Genomic DNA, 15083 nt, shown 5'->3' with positions numbered 1-15083 from the left:
ATATATATATATATATATATATAAATATATATATATAAATAATATTATACATATATATATATATTATATACATATATATATATTATAAAAATTCCTTTTTATGTGTACGCTGTGAACGGCTGCCACTGTTTAATCATTTAATGGTGAGACTTACTTTTTTATAAATATATTCTATTTATTATTTTATTTATTTATAATAGATATGTACATAACTTATAGTACCCTCGACGCCAACGAATGCAAATTAAAACCTAGATAATTAATAATTTAACAAATTTGAAATTTTAATCGTCATTATGTATTAATTTGGTTTTAATTTATTTATTTATTTTTTCTCTTCGTAAATAAAAATGATTTATATATGTGTGGTTTAAAAAAAAAAAAAAAACAAAAAAAGCCTTATAATTAAGTGCTGACACTCATTCCCTTGTTGCCCCTAGACAGTAGTGTAGACAACGATGGCCTGCTTGTGAAGTTATATTATTGATTAGTCTGTCTGTCTGTCTGTTTTTTATTTTTTATTTTTTATTTTTTTTTGTTTCTTTTAATTGACGCACACACTTTAAGTTATGTCTGTGGAGTTAGCAAACGAAAGTAAATTAGAGTATCTTAAGGACCACCACCACAACGTGGTGCCGACAACAGCTACTCCTCAACAATTTGAGTGTGCTCTAATTGCACCTTTAATTCTTACCTCGCTAACACTATTAGATTATAGAATTTAGAATTCTGCAATATAATATACAATCTCATTGCATTTTGTCCTCAATTAAAATAAATAAATTTAATTTAAAAAATTTTCAAAAAATAAAAAGATGAAATTTTTGATTTAATTTTTGAAAACTTTTGTTCTAAGCTAAGTTTCGATAAAAAATTTTTATATCTGATTCTATCACCTATACAACTATAAGTTGTGTAAGAGCCGAGACTTGCTTTCCGCAACATTTGTCATACATGAATAAATAATTTGTAAAAAAAAAAAATTGTTATGAAAAATTTTTGTAATATTTTTCCCTAAAATTCATAATAATAATAATAAATAAAAAAATATTAGTTAGCTTTCTTAACTGAAAATCAACTCACAATCAAAATGAAGATAAATTTTATTGTACTTGTTATCGCCGTGTACACAGCCTTACCGTTCACAAGTATCTGCCCATAATATGTATCTTCCCTTAAAATTCTAATATAATGCAAAAAAAAAAAAAAAAAGTAAAGATAATAAGCTTCCTTTGAAGAACATGGTGCTATTAATAAATCAGTTAATTATGTTTCATAGTTTCATAAAAGCGATACGTTTTCGTTTAGTTCGTTTAAGACAATATTGCATCGTATTTTTTGCAACCGTAGATGCTTTAACAGCATTTGCAAAATAATTCATAATTAAGATGAGAGTTTTCATTTTATAATGAATACACATATATATATATATATATACATATATATGTACATATACGTATACATATATAATATACATATACATATATATATATATATGTATAAATGTTATATAGTTATTTATGTGTAGATGTTATATATACGTATTTATGAACAGATGAAACTTGGCATGAAATGCATTTAGAGAAGCAAAACTTGACTACGTCAAGCGTATGTCATGCATTACATTCTGTGTGAATGTGAGGCCGATGTGCAGAATCAGGCACCAAATGATTGGCGAGCATTTTGTAACACCGGACACGGTAGAATGCTTCGAATCAAAGAAGACCACGAGGTTCATAAGAATTTTAAAACTGAACGGCTAGGGCCGCGGGCGAATACAATCGATCTTTTAGGTAACGGTACAAGTACCCCACAACAACTACACAATCAGAGAAAAACTCGGAAATATTTCCCTCTTTACTAAGAGACTATAACGCCCAAGAAACATTCAGGATATTTTTTATTGAAACTTGCATAACAAGTTCAAAACTTAACCAATCTGAGCCACAATGACCCAAAAAAAAAAATAAAATAAATTATCAGTTGCCCTATATAAATATAGAATATGAATGTGGCTCTGCAACTACTTAAGCAGTAATAACATGAGTACAATCAATACCCAAAAAAAAAAAAAAAATATATATATATATATATATATTTGGCAGTTTCTTTGCGACGGAAGAAAAGACGAATAACGATCGAGCAGGATATTAAGCATATTAAGCATTTATTTCAGGTGGTCTGGCTAGTGGTACCATTATGAACTTCTATATAAATTAGTTACTGTCATGAGCTATGTTCGCCAAACGTAAGTCGTTTTGGACCGCGTGGCTTGTACCGTGTGTTTGAATAAAATAAACTAAAAATATTTAAGTAATAAAATGATTATTTTCGCGCGGCATGTTTAATGTGTAAGGGTAAGCTTCACAACACGGTGTGTAACAATTGCAAATTTAAATCTAAAACAGGTAAGAACTAGCCCGGCAAAGCTGAGCATTAGATACCCTATGCCACTACGTCTCGCACAGTTATTCGTTTTGGTAATAATATACCAAAAATTAGACATTATTTTCATCCAAAGACGTACTTTTCATAAGAGCACGCACTTCGGAGCATGCCCATAAACATCACATGACATGGTCTAAATTTAAAAAACTTAATGTACTGCCTAAAAATTTTATTATATTTCAGTTTCCGTCAGTTTCAGTTCCGTCTAGATTTTTGATTTTTCCCTCTATATAAGGGCTTGCTTTTTATTGTAGCCCCTTATTATATGTTAGGATCTAAAAAATAGACCTATGTGATCCAAACTCCCTATTGTTAATTTTCTTGGTAAATGACTTCAATAAGCCAACTTTCCTCATAAAATATTAAAAATTAAGTCTTTTTCTGAACGGCTCACTATTCATAAAAAATCTTATGTAGGATGGGGTCCAAAAAAAAAAAAGAAGAGGACCAAAGTGGTTCAAATTTAATCCACTAATATATTGATAATTAGTGTTTTTAGCATAAAAAATTTTGGATTTCCTGAGAATCCTTACATGCGGTTGTATCCAAGTTATAGACCTACATAGTCCAAACACGTTAACATTGATTTCTTTGTCAATTTACTATTATGAACCAATTTCCATCATAAAATATTGAACATTACATTTCTTTAGCATATAAAAATTCACTTTTCGTAGGAATCGTTATTCGAGAAGAGATTCAAAAAATTGCCTCAGACGAACCAAACTTTTAATACTAATTTAGAAAGTCGACATACAATTACTCAGCGACTTTTCTCGATCAATTTGGAAAATTGCAAATTACTTTTGAAAATAAGGCGTTATATGGGGAACGCTCGATAAAGTGGACCGATCCGAACCAATGTCAATAGCGGTCATCATTGGTTTAAAGCACGCCAGTGCAATAAATTTTATGAAAATCTCTCAAAAATTGCGACCCGTACATTGTACTCAGGAGTACATGAGCAGACGTCGAACGGACATACATGTTTAGATCGATTCAGCAAATGATTCTATATCGATCGTTTTAATAAAAGGTTCGTCTATCTTAAGCCGCCCTGAGTGTAACACATACGTCCGCACAACCATATTCAATATCAAAACCATAAAAGTGTCCTAGTGTCCAAGTTCTTATATTTGTTCCCATTCTCTGGTCGCGCGAACACTTCTTGTTAGAAGGTTTATAATGAAATACTCACTTCTTTTCAATCATCCCCAGCCTCATATCTACTCAACGGTTATCTCATTCAAGTTAAACTAAAGCTAAAAATTTCACGGAAAATATTTCTTCCGTGTAATGAATTTTTTTTTTTGCAACATTTTCTAAAGGAATTCAATCAAAGCAGCTTCAAGACCAAAAAAAAAATAACGTTCCGAAAAATGTACATTTTTATGTGATCGCTTTAAAAGCGCTACTAAATCATAGAAGGTCATAATTTGGAACGTACTATATATACGACACGACATACAACAAGGTGTCTTTAACGAGCGAATTTTCGCTCTACGTTCCATTCAAATCGGGGTCTATTTAAAAATACAACATGTGGTATGCATATAATAAACAAATTATCAAATTTGTTTTTTTTAATATTAAAATCTTCTTTAATGTACTTGCAGCGCTATACAATAATTATATCGGTTACAGCAACTATTCGTTTTATCTTTTTTTGCTCATATATACGATGCATCCCACAAAAGAAAATGTTTCCCAATAAGTTTAAGTTAGGGCCATAGGGAAAGCATCTCTTTTCAAATTTTCTTTTCAGCGATTATGTTCAAATTCTTGGGCGTAAATTCAACTGAGATAAACTTCAAGGTCGGAATGTCGACTAAAATATCATTGTCTTAATCATCGGTCAGAAATACTAACCGTAGTTTTTAATATATCTGAAAAATTAGTTTAGATATAAAAAAAAAAAAAAGGTCGTAGGCCAACCACCCATCATAAATAAAAAGTATTTTAACTTGCAGCCGCCTATGGGAGATATTGATCACAGATTTATTACAAGCATTATTTACGTCACATGTCACGTCCGCATTTATTAATTCATTTTGCATTTCTTTCACGTGACTTATATGGAAATACCTAATGCCCAATTCTAATTTTCCCATTTTCTCATTTTTTTTTTTTTTTTATATAATAATTTTTTTTGGGATTTTAAGTACTTTCATAAAACACGTAACTCTCTGCGCAGTCGTTGCAATTCCATTATGAAAATCGAATATAATTCTCAGATCGATAGAAAATTGGCAAAAAGCATTAAAAAAAAAAAAAAAAATTATAATTGAGATTGCTGAACGGAATCAATAAAAACAAGTTTTTGCCCATTTGAGCCGTTCAATTGACAAAAGATTTGTTGTTGTGTCATTGAAGTTAGTATAAACAAATTTAATTTTTATTTTTGTGTAAATATAAACCTGTATAAAACATGTAAAAACGTTACAGTGGGTCACAACCCACCATTGAATACCCTATACCATGCATCATATAATGACTTTTTAGCATAAAGCATTATAAGGGAAGTTGGCGAAAAATTGATCCGCTGCGAGCCATTTTTAATAGCTATCGTCCTTAGGCCATCGGTGCATCTGAAAAATTGCGATCTGTAGATTGAAAACAGGACAGACAGACGGGCAGACGGATAAACGGACTGACAAGCTAAGATCAATTCAGAAAGTGGCTCTCAATCAATCGATCTAATAAAAAGGGGATCTATCTCAAATCCTTATACGTGTTGCATACATACGCACAAACTTAATACACCCTTATAACGCAAGTTATGCAAGATATAATTATGTAAATTAATTTTTACGAAATTACGCCCAAACTTTTGGACTGGATCGGTTCAAAAAAAAAAAGGACGTTTTTTTCTGTCTCTACTTAACTAGGATGGTGAGTTTTTAAAAATCACCCCGTAGCGAACAACAATTTCTCGCTTAGGTAAATAGTTGACCTTGTGAAGAACAAAGATATTTAGCTCGAGTTAGTCATTTTGCATTTTTGCGAAAATTCACATAGATAACTAAAGCCCTTTGCTTAGAGTTTGCTGTATATTTATGGCATTAATTTAATAATAGCGGACGGAAAAGCATCTTAAAAATTGCGGAAATGCGGAAATGCGGAATTTAAGGAAATCATTATTTGTTGCTCAAGGCGTTTCATTTTCCACCTTTATGCGATAAAAATTATTAATATTGAAATATTTATCGTATTATCTATCATGTGATTTAAAAAAATAGAAATAAATTTCGATGAATCTCTGATTTTGTACAAGCATCTAAATGAACAATTATTGGGGCTCCTAAAACAGATTGTGACCCTATTAAATAAATTACAAGACACGTGTTTTTCCACATTTATTGAAAAACAAGAGAAGTTTTCTTTTTTCTTTTTTTTTTTTATTCTCTAGTATATGAATAATAATGAAGTGGATTTATTTTGTCCTTATGTTAGTTCACTTAACATATATGTAATGACAAACTTTAAAATTTTATACCTTGCAAAGCACAATTTTTATGTTTCTCTTTTGGCTTTAATAATTTTCATATAATGTTAACTGACATACTTTACGAAAAAGTATATGGGAAAATATTGTAGAAGAGAGTTTACCGAATGTGTCTATAGGGAGTAATTAAAATGACGAGATTTTGTGTGATCGTCTAAACGATTCCGCGAGCATTATTCATCCATTGCTGACTGTAGTCGCTTTTTGTTTAGTTTCGCGAATTTAGGTTTATCATAATTCCCACCTCTACACACAAATAGTGCGCGTAAGCAAGCAGACGACAAATGTGGAAGAAGAAAAAAAATAAAACGGTAATAAAAATGCTAATGTTAACAGAGATGATTTTCGATTTTTTTTTTTTTTTTTTCAGTTAAATTAAATCGTTTTCAGTATCGGTGAAAGAGGATAAGCATTATATAAACACATGATTGGTGAAGTAGATACAAAATGCTGGTATGCCACAAATCAGAAAAAAAAAAAAAAACTATATCAAAACAAGTTCGATTGATTTTCAACTTAAAGATCATCCTGGATTATGCTTTTTGCTTTATAGACGGACCGACTTGCAAATGTTCATCGATAAGAAGGAAATAATTTAAAAGCTATAATCTATTAAAATTAATTTATTGCCTTACGTACCCTTTCACCCATGAATCGCTGCCGTCGTGCGATCGTTTTTTGCGTTTGTTATCATCGTTATCGAACACTGGCACATGGGGGCCATCGTTGCGACGAAAAGGATTACTTCTGTTACGCGACGAGGTATTTTGATCCGAAGCATGGTCATCATAATCGCTATTACCACCATCGCCACCAAAATTCGATCCGCTCTGGCTATGGGTATCGTCAGTTTCAGGACGATTAAAGCCAAAACTGCGCCGATTTGGAGGTCCATTTCTACCAAATTTGCGGCCACCGGATGCAAAATTGGGCCCATTCGGACCAAAGTTCGAATTAAAATTTCCACCATTGGAATTGAAATTCGGACCATTAGGACCAAAATTGGGGCCGCTGGATTTGAAATTAGAACCGTTGTTACCAAAACTTGGGCCATTGGGGCCGAAATTAGGACCAAAATTATTTGGCCCATTGGGACCAAAATTTGGTCCGTTCGGTCCTCCGAAATTTCGATTGTTATAACCTCTAAAATTGTTAGGGCCATTCGTTCCAAAGTTATTGGGGCCATTCGGTCCAAAGTTATTAGGGCCATTTGGTCCAAAATTATTAGGACAGTTAGATCCAAAGCTATTAGGGCCATTAGGTCCAAAATTATTCGGTCCATTCGGTCCGAAGTTGTTGCGTCCATTTGGACCAAAGTTATTGCGGCCATTGGACCCAAAATTATTGGATCCATTTGGTCCAAAATTGCTGGGACCATTTGGCCCAAAATTGTTGGGGCCATTTGGTCCAAAATTGTTGGGACAATTTGATCCAAAGTTGCTGGGGCCATTGGGTCCAAAGTTGTTGGGGCCATTCGGTCCGAAGTTGTTTGGTCCAGAGTTATTTGGACCGTTCGGTCCAAAATTATTGGAGCCATTCGGTCCAAAATTATTGGGCCCATTCGGTCCAAAATTGTTGGGTGCATTTGGTCCAAAGTTACTGGATTCATTAGGTCCGTAATTTTTTCCTCGGTTATTGAAGTGATTAGGTCCATGATTATTACCTCCTCTATTCGGACCAAAATTGTTGGGATCCGGAGCTAAGTTACCACTGAAGTTAGGTCCTTTTTCTTCTGCATCTACGGTTGCGCTACCACTGTAAGCGTCACTATAATTCGAGTTATTATCATCCGGTTCGGGTTCATTTGAGCGTTTCTGGCGAAAACTGTCGCTAGAATTCTGATTGTCACGTTCCACACTCGGTTCATTACGTTTCTGAGGGGCATTACCTTTGCGGCGTTGCCACTCCGCAAACGTCAGAGGCCGGCCATCATTATCTGACCGCACATTATCATTACCCTGCCAGGCATTATCTAAACAATCTTTGCCTTGGGCTTTAGCGACTGCTTCGGATATTTTTTTCATAAATTCCGGGTCATTTAAAGAATTGGCTATGTCAGGTATAATAGCACCCGAAGCCGCTGGTTTCGATTTGTCTTCATCGGTTTTCCCTTGATCCATTGTCGGTTTGTCTATCTTCACATCAAACAAGGATGGAATTTTTTTCGTTGATTCTTCAGTTGCTACTGGATTGGTAACAATAGTTTCTTCATTTTTGCCAGATTTGTCATTACCATCTTCCACTAGATCTAACCCGGGAATGCCATCTGGTTTCTTAAATATTTCGGACATGTTTTTAGAGGAGTTTTCCGGATTATCATCTTGTTCGTCATCATCTTCAAGATCTATAATTTCCATAGTCATAGAATTGCTGATTGTATTTGTGGAAGTGGAGGCATCCGACGATTTCATCTTCGACGGAGGTGAACTAAAACGAGTTCTGCGTTTACCCGAGGAAGCACACGTGTCTTCCCGTCTAAAAGAATGGGACTTTCGGTCTGTTGATTCCGAGCATGCGTCCTCTTTATTGATAGACTCTGGCAATTCGCTCGCTATGTCCATAGCAATCGTGGCACTTGAAATGGCCTTTCCTTCATCTAAATGTTGATTTAAACATCGATTTTGGGGAGCGCTCTTAGTTTCTAATGAATTTTTATTTTGTGGTGGGTTTTGCATTTGTGGTAGATTGTTTGGTTGTTGTGAATCTTGTGGAGATTGCTGCAAGTTCACGCCCATTTGCATCATTTTACGGCGCCTCATTTGTTCACGGCGCTCAATAATTCTCTGGCGTTGTTTTTCAAATTCTTGTTCGTAACGTCGATACATTTCGCGATCGGGATGATTAGCATTAGCACGTTTCCATTCTTCGAACTGTTCTTCCCATTGACGAAACTGACGATCGAAACTTTCTTCATCTAATTCAGGAGGTTTTCGTCCACTGCCCCCAAGACGCCGCTGGTTATTATCCGAATTTTTATTAGCAAAATTCCGGCTTCCATTGGGACCGTTATTCCAAGCATTGGCACTATTACCACCACGTTGATTCCAATTGTTATTCGAACCGTTATTATCCCAACAGTTTAAATTCCGAGATCTATTGTCGAATGCGTCATTATTCCGAACGTTTAATCCACTACGATTATTTGAAACATCATTATTCCAATTATTATCATTATTATTATTCCACGAATTTCGAGCACTGTTTGGTCCGTTATTATTCCAATTAGAATCTCTATTATTGAAGCCGTCATTATTACGGTTATTGGGACCTTTATTTCCTGAACTAGCACTCCAACTAGGGCCTCTATCCACACTGTTAGAACCATCATGGGAATCATTATTCTCCCAAATATTTGATCTGCTGCTGCTGCTGCTGTTGTTGTTGTTGTTGTTATTGCTGCTGTTATTCCAGGTCGGCAAATTTGCTTGCCAATTATTATCTGGTTCATTGTTTAAGTTATTTGCTCCATCATTGCATCGGTTATTTGTAGAAATGTTCCAGTTGCTACCACGATTATTCATGTTTCTGTTATTTGGCCCGCGATTATTCCGATTGTCTGAACCAGTATTGGCATTTACATTAACCCCACCGCCATGGTCCTGTGGCCCACGATTATTATCACGATTTTGATTAAAATTGTAATCGTTCGCTGCGACGTTATTATCATTATCACCCCTTTTGTCAGAATAACTTCGATTTTGATGACTTTGATAATTAGCGCTCGCATCTCTGTTTATTGAATGATGCTGGTTTCCGCCGTCTATCCTTGGTTCAATTGGTGGTGGCTGTGAGATATTGAAATTTGGTGGTGGATGATTGTATTGTGGCTGTGCTTGTTGCTGATGTGGCCAAGATGGTTGTACGTTAGTTGGTGGTGGTAGAGAAGACGAATTCATCTGGTTTAATGCAGGTGGCTGCTGAACATACAATTGCGGTTGGCCTGTTATTTTAGCCGGCTGCTGAACGGGCTTAGGGGCAGTTGCGGCAATCGTTGTTGGAACAGTTGGCGGCTGTTGTTGCTGATAATAAGCAGCGTACGCTGGATTGTTAGCAGCAGCAGCTTCCATTTCTCTTTTATACTAGAAATTATAAGCATTTCAATTAAATTCAATGAAACATTGAGAAAATTTCTTGAGCGCAATTACCTGTTCTCCATATTGGGCGTGCCATTTAGCGTACTCTTGCTGATAGGCCTGCCACTGTTGCCAATGTTGTTGCAGAGCGTACTGCTGTTCCGGAGTCATAGCAGCATATTGTGCGGCCGTGTATTCGGAATAAGGATTTGCAGTTGCTGACATGTCCGCAGTTAATGGCGGAGCTGTGGGCGTTGCTACACTGGGCAAAACTGGGCCTATTAAAGTTGCCGAGCCAGGCGCATTCGGCACTGTCGGTGTTTGCGGAGCTGGTTCTGATGGTGGTGGTGGGGGTGCTGTTGTTGGTAAAGGTGGCGCGGCTACCATAGGAGGTGGTAATGGAGCAGCCGCCATTCCGGCCCATTGATTCCACATTGTTAATATATATTTGGTTTCCTAACCAAGTCACCTTTCCTTCTGTATGCTGTGATTTTAACTACAAGTTTTTAGTGTTCAAAATGTGAAATTTCTTCAAATATTTAATGAAATATGTCAACCGATCACTCAAATTTCAATAAGATGTCACTTTTTTATTATATTTTTTCTGTTCAAAATGCACTTTTTTAGACAAATTTCATATTTTTCACCAGCAAATACATCTATTTTGTAGAATTATATTTGTCGCCATTTTTTCCATCAAGTGAAAACCAGAGATGACAATGTTGTGATTACTGTAATCCGAAAAGCCTTAATCGTTACATTCGTTACGAGTAGATAGCTTTATTCGTTGCAAGTAGGCTTCAATCGTTACATTTTGTTACGAAGGCAATAGCAATTATTTTGGTGACAGATGATTTGATCAATTTCGTTTCTAAAACGTTTCGAAATACGAACGTATTGCGCAAACAGCAACGGGACGGAACGTTTCAATTCGTATTAAAAGTAAGATAATGTTGGAACATCAAATATCTGCATTTAATATTAATTGTACAAATAATTGTTTCCAATTACTTTTAAGTGAACGCAAAATGAAATGAAAATATATGAAATGCAAGACAAACTATGGAAGGGTGTATTGGGTGTTTTTTCCACAAAAAATTGATACTAGATTCATTTCTTTATCTATTATTACAAAGTGCGTTATAAATATGTTTGTTTTTTTAAGCCAGCACCACCCGGCCCCTTTGAGAATAAGCGTGTCTGCGTGAATCATTCTTTTCCGCCTTTTTTTCATTCCTACATGATGAATTAATAAAAAATAAATTAAATAAAATCCAAATAGAAAAAATTAACAAAATTATGGTTTGAAATTTTTCTTGCCGAATGAAGTGACTGCTACTTTGATACTTATATAACGAGGCAGTGTGAAAGGGTACATTTTTAGCTAACGAAGTAAATATCAGCCAACATAGATAATATAAAAATTTAATATATGGATCTGGTAGTATGGTTATTGGTACGAACTTATATATCTTTATGTATGAATTTTTATTGTAACTTAAGTAAGTTGAAGTACGATTCAGGTTTGATTATACTATTCGATGCACATGTATCACTTTGTCATAAATGGCTTATATCGTATTTTTTTGAATAAATAAATAAACAAACAGGCTGAAACATTTCAAATTGCTCTTATAAGCCAGCGGTTTGCATTTTTTTTATTGTGTAAATGCAAAATGGAAAGGCCTATCTCTCATTACTTCCAATTTTTTTCTTAAGTGACACCATTCGCTTTAGCATACCGACAGAAGACAGGGAAACCATCCTTTCACTTGATTAATATTTATATGCGATGTCGGAATACGTAACCGTTATGTTATTTTCCATACTAACGTAACTAGGTAAACTTGATCGAAGTTGAAAATAACCTATAATCGTATATTTTAACATTTCTGAATGCGCTGCATGAACTCAAGTTTCCAAGGACAGAGCTTCGTAGATAGGGAATACATTGAACATACTCTTTACATACAATGCAAACGTAACATTAAGAATCGATAAATTCGTCAAACAATTTATTTATTCTCTCATCACCATGCAGAGTTTTTATTTAGAAATATTGTAAGACACACGTGTCATATTTATTTTATTCCTAAAATAACGCCCATACTCACTCCGTATCCAAAAGAATTTTGACAAATTAATGTAAAATTCGAAATAAACCAATCGGAGAAATGAATAAGAAAATTAAATATCTTGTCGCAGATACTACTGCTTTCATAAACGCTGTTCCATTGAATGTAAGCTGAAATCGAATGACCAAAACATTTTATTCTTTAACGTACATTTCAGGAATATGCTGATAATGTTTTAACTGTACCTGAAGTTGTATCTGAAGTACGTAATAAACGACAAATTAAGCGTTTATGTGTTCTGCCATACGACCTACAAGTGCGTGAGCCACGTATCGAAAGTGTTAAGCATTGTGTGGAATTTTCGAAGAAAACTGGTGATTATATATCATTATCAGGGATTGATATAAAAGTCATTGCGCTTACCTACGAACTGGAAGCGGATATGATGGGTACTGATCATTTGCGCAAAGAACCAATTATGTCGACAATCATAGCATCAAGAGAAAAACCTCAAGAATTGCAAGATAATACTAAGCTACCCGGGTGGTATAATGGCGATAGCGACGATAGTGGAACTGAAAATGAAGAGTCGCCAAGAGACGGAGATAAACAAATCGACGATTATACAGTAGACCAAGTTAAGGAAAGCATTGAAAAACAACTGAAAATTTCCAAAAATTGGAAAGAGGCTGAGGATGTTACTGAAAAAGAATTGGAAGATTTATTTGATAAGCTCGTATGTGATGCCGATGATGACACTAATGAAAATCTTTGTGACAATTTAACACTTAATCCGGAAAATGGCGAAGACTGTACGAATGCCCGGCAAAATGAACGAGCTAGCAAGAACGATTCGCTGTTTACTACCAGTGATACTGAAGACGATGGGAATTGGATTACACCTAACAATATTCAAAAAGTCAAGCAATCCATGATGGGCAAAATTGGAAACGATATAATTCCAGAGGTAGCCTGCATGTCTACTGACTTTGCTGTACAAAATACTTTAAAACAAATGAATCTAAACATTACAAGTTTAAATGGTTGCACCATAACACATATGCGTACATACATTTTAAGATGTTACGCTTGTTTTAAAACAACTAGTGTAATGACCAAATTCTTCTGCCCAAACTGTGGTAATAAGACGTTAAAAAGAGTTGCCGTTAGCCTAGACGAAAACGGCAAACAAATGGTAAGTTATTGACGATTTTTCAAGAATAAAATCACAGTTTTCACCGAATGGTTTAGATACACATTAATACAAGACGCCCTCTAACAAGGAAATACAAAAATAAAAGTATTCCCCGCTTTCGGGGAGGTAAGCACTCGCATAATCCTATATTGTTTGAAGATCAACCCATACCGCGCCAGATGCCTTCGCGTGTAGCGCGAACAAAAACCAATGCTTTAGATGAAGATTATATAGCGGGACTGTCACCATTTGCGATGCGAGATATAGATTCCAAATCGGCGATGCTGCGCTCTAAAGGTCATGTCAAAGAATGTGCACGCAATACCAACTATGAAGAAAGCCGACGTCGTAAACAATATAGTCGCTTGTGTAAATAGTCGCATCATTTTTTGTTTATGTTTATGAAATAAAAAAATAAAAATTGAATTTACACTGAATTATAATTTAACACATGTCTCAGTTCCAGGATAATCGGGTAAATCCAGTTGGTACTTCTCTTTTAAAGACGGAGGAACAAAACGTCCTCCCAAATAGTGGTAAGTCCCCTTAAAGAACTTAGCACAATGCTTGGGGGCCGTCAGAGATATTAACAACGTTGGCTCGAAATCGCAATCCGTACTTTTACCATTTTCAACATGCCAACCGCTTGGTATATCGACACTAATCGCAAAAAATTTCATTTTCAAGGTTAATTTAAGAGAATTTTACTAAGTCTTACCTCGCTATCGGTATTTTGGTTTTTTGCAAAACGTCAATAATCGGTATAAAATCACTTCTTACAGGAGGTTTAAAGCTAAAACCAAACAACGCATCTATGATTAAATCAAAACAATTAGCCACTTCTTTTTCTTCAGGGCATTTCTCAATAAGTGGAATATTCATTGATTTACACTGATGCATTAAATTTTCATATAATACATTTGGAGTCCGCTTGGGATAATAAATGTGTGGTTTATATCCCATCAGGGATAAGTGACGGGCGCAAACTAAGCCGTCACCGCCATTATTACCTGGACCACAACAAACCAATACACGCGAATGCTTGCAGACATCAAAACACTTGGCGACGGCGTGGGAACAACTTAATCCAGCCAATTCCATTAACTGGTCGACACTGAACTTGTAAACATTAAAGAGTTCTACATCCACATTCGTGGCCTCCATTTGATTTAAATATTTCATCGCTTGAACGTGTGATAAACTAAAAAAACGAATCTGGATAGATAGAGGAAAAAAAAAAAAAATGATAAAAATCAATAAATTTAAGCAATTTAATTTAATGTACCAATTTCTGAATTAAAGGACACGTAGTTTTGCGTAAAATTGTCCTAACGTTGGTAATATTCATAAAAATTTGCATTTTTTTGGTTTAATTTTAATTACCAACCTAATGCTGCCAGATTAGAGTATTCCTAAACCGGTATTAGACCAGAAGTTAAATAAATCTGAGTAATCTAAAGTAATGAAACTGATTGAAAAATAAATTAGAGAAAAAAGAATCGTTTTAAGGATCGAAGCAATTTGTTAGAGAAGAACTAACAGTTCGTTCAAACAACCAAAGGAAAAAAATCAAAACAAATGGTTAACACGAAGTTTTCAATTAATGAAGTAATCTAAACTATCCAGTTTATGATTAGTTTTAGTTAACACAACGATACAACCACAACCGAGATGTCCATCATTAAAAACTTCTGAGAACATCAACATTTTAGAAGAAAATCTACGAACTGCACTTTGTTGTTATCATCTTATATTTATATCATCGATAACTCAATATATCGATGCTA

The 15083-nt window shown here is 34.7% G+C and overlaps 3 protein-coding genes across 6 annotated transcripts in view; 1 reads left to right on the top strand and 2 right to left on the bottom strand.

Annotated features, from left to right (window-relative positions):
* The window catches only part of LOC119644550 (uncharacterized protein DDB_G0287625), a 20831-nt gene extending 10007 nt beyond the window's left edge, over positions 1 to 10824 (bottom strand). Inside the window, exons 1-3 of one of the 3 annotated variants that reach the window (XM_038044123.1) lie at positions 10099 to 10819; positions 7426 to 10032; positions 6593 to 7242 (exon numbers count right to left, since the gene is read on the bottom strand). In XM_038044123.1, coding sequence (XP_037900051.1) covers positions 6593 to 7242; positions 7426 to 10032; positions 10099 to 10461 — 3620 coding nt within the window. In that variant the 5' untranslated portion in view covers positions 10462 to 10819. Of the gene's footprint in view, positions 1 to 2399; positions 6200 to 6592; positions 10033 to 10098 lie in introns of those variants that run through there. The other 2 variants (XM_038044124.1, XM_038044122.1) reach the window with 2 other exon arrangements.
* A 1212-nt stretch (positions 10825 to 12036) lies between these two features.
* Positions 12037 to 13782, top strand: LOC119644001 (RNA-binding protein NOB1). Its single transcript, XM_038043526.1, has 4 exons — positions 12037 to 12266; positions 12319 to 13296; positions 13353 to 13665; positions 13757 to 13782. Exons 1-4 carry the CDS (start codon positions 12201 to 12203, stop codon positions 13765 to 13767), a joined length of 1368 nt encoding a protein of 455 aa, XP_037899454.1. The 5' UTR covers positions 12037 to 12200; the 3' UTR covers positions 13768 to 13782.
* LOC119644007 (NAD(P)H-hydrate epimerase) lies at positions 13679 to 14798 on the bottom strand. 2 transcript variants are annotated; one of them, XM_038043537.1, is made up of 3 exons: positions 14582 to 14798; positions 14015 to 14511; positions 13679 to 13956 (listed from the first exon to the last, which is right to left on the bottom strand). In XM_038043537.1, the coding sequence occupies exons 1-3, from the start codon at positions 14654 to 14656 to the stop codon at positions 13734 to 13736; spliced, it is 795 nt and encodes a 264-aa protein (XP_037899465.1). In that variant the 5' UTR covers positions 14657 to 14798; the 3' UTR covers positions 13679 to 13733. The 2 variants fall into 2 exon arrangements, with proteins under 2 accessions (XP_037899465.1, XP_037899473.1); XM_038043545.1 differs by having other exon boundaries at positions 14684 to 14798.
* Between the last annotated feature and the right edge of the window lie 285 nt (positions 14799 to 15083).

This window comes from Glossina fuscipes, unplaced genomic scaffold, assembly GCF_014805625.2.
Source record: "Glossina fuscipes isolate IAEA_lab_2018 unplaced genomic scaffold, Yale_Gfus_2 0, whole genome shotgun sequence".
In the NCBI taxonomy this organism is placed as follows: Eukaryota; Metazoa; Arthropoda; class Insecta; order Diptera; family Glossinidae; genus Glossina; species Glossina fuscipes.
Note: the sequence above shows the minus strand (reverse complement) of the source record. Positions and strands in the feature narration are given on the sequence as shown.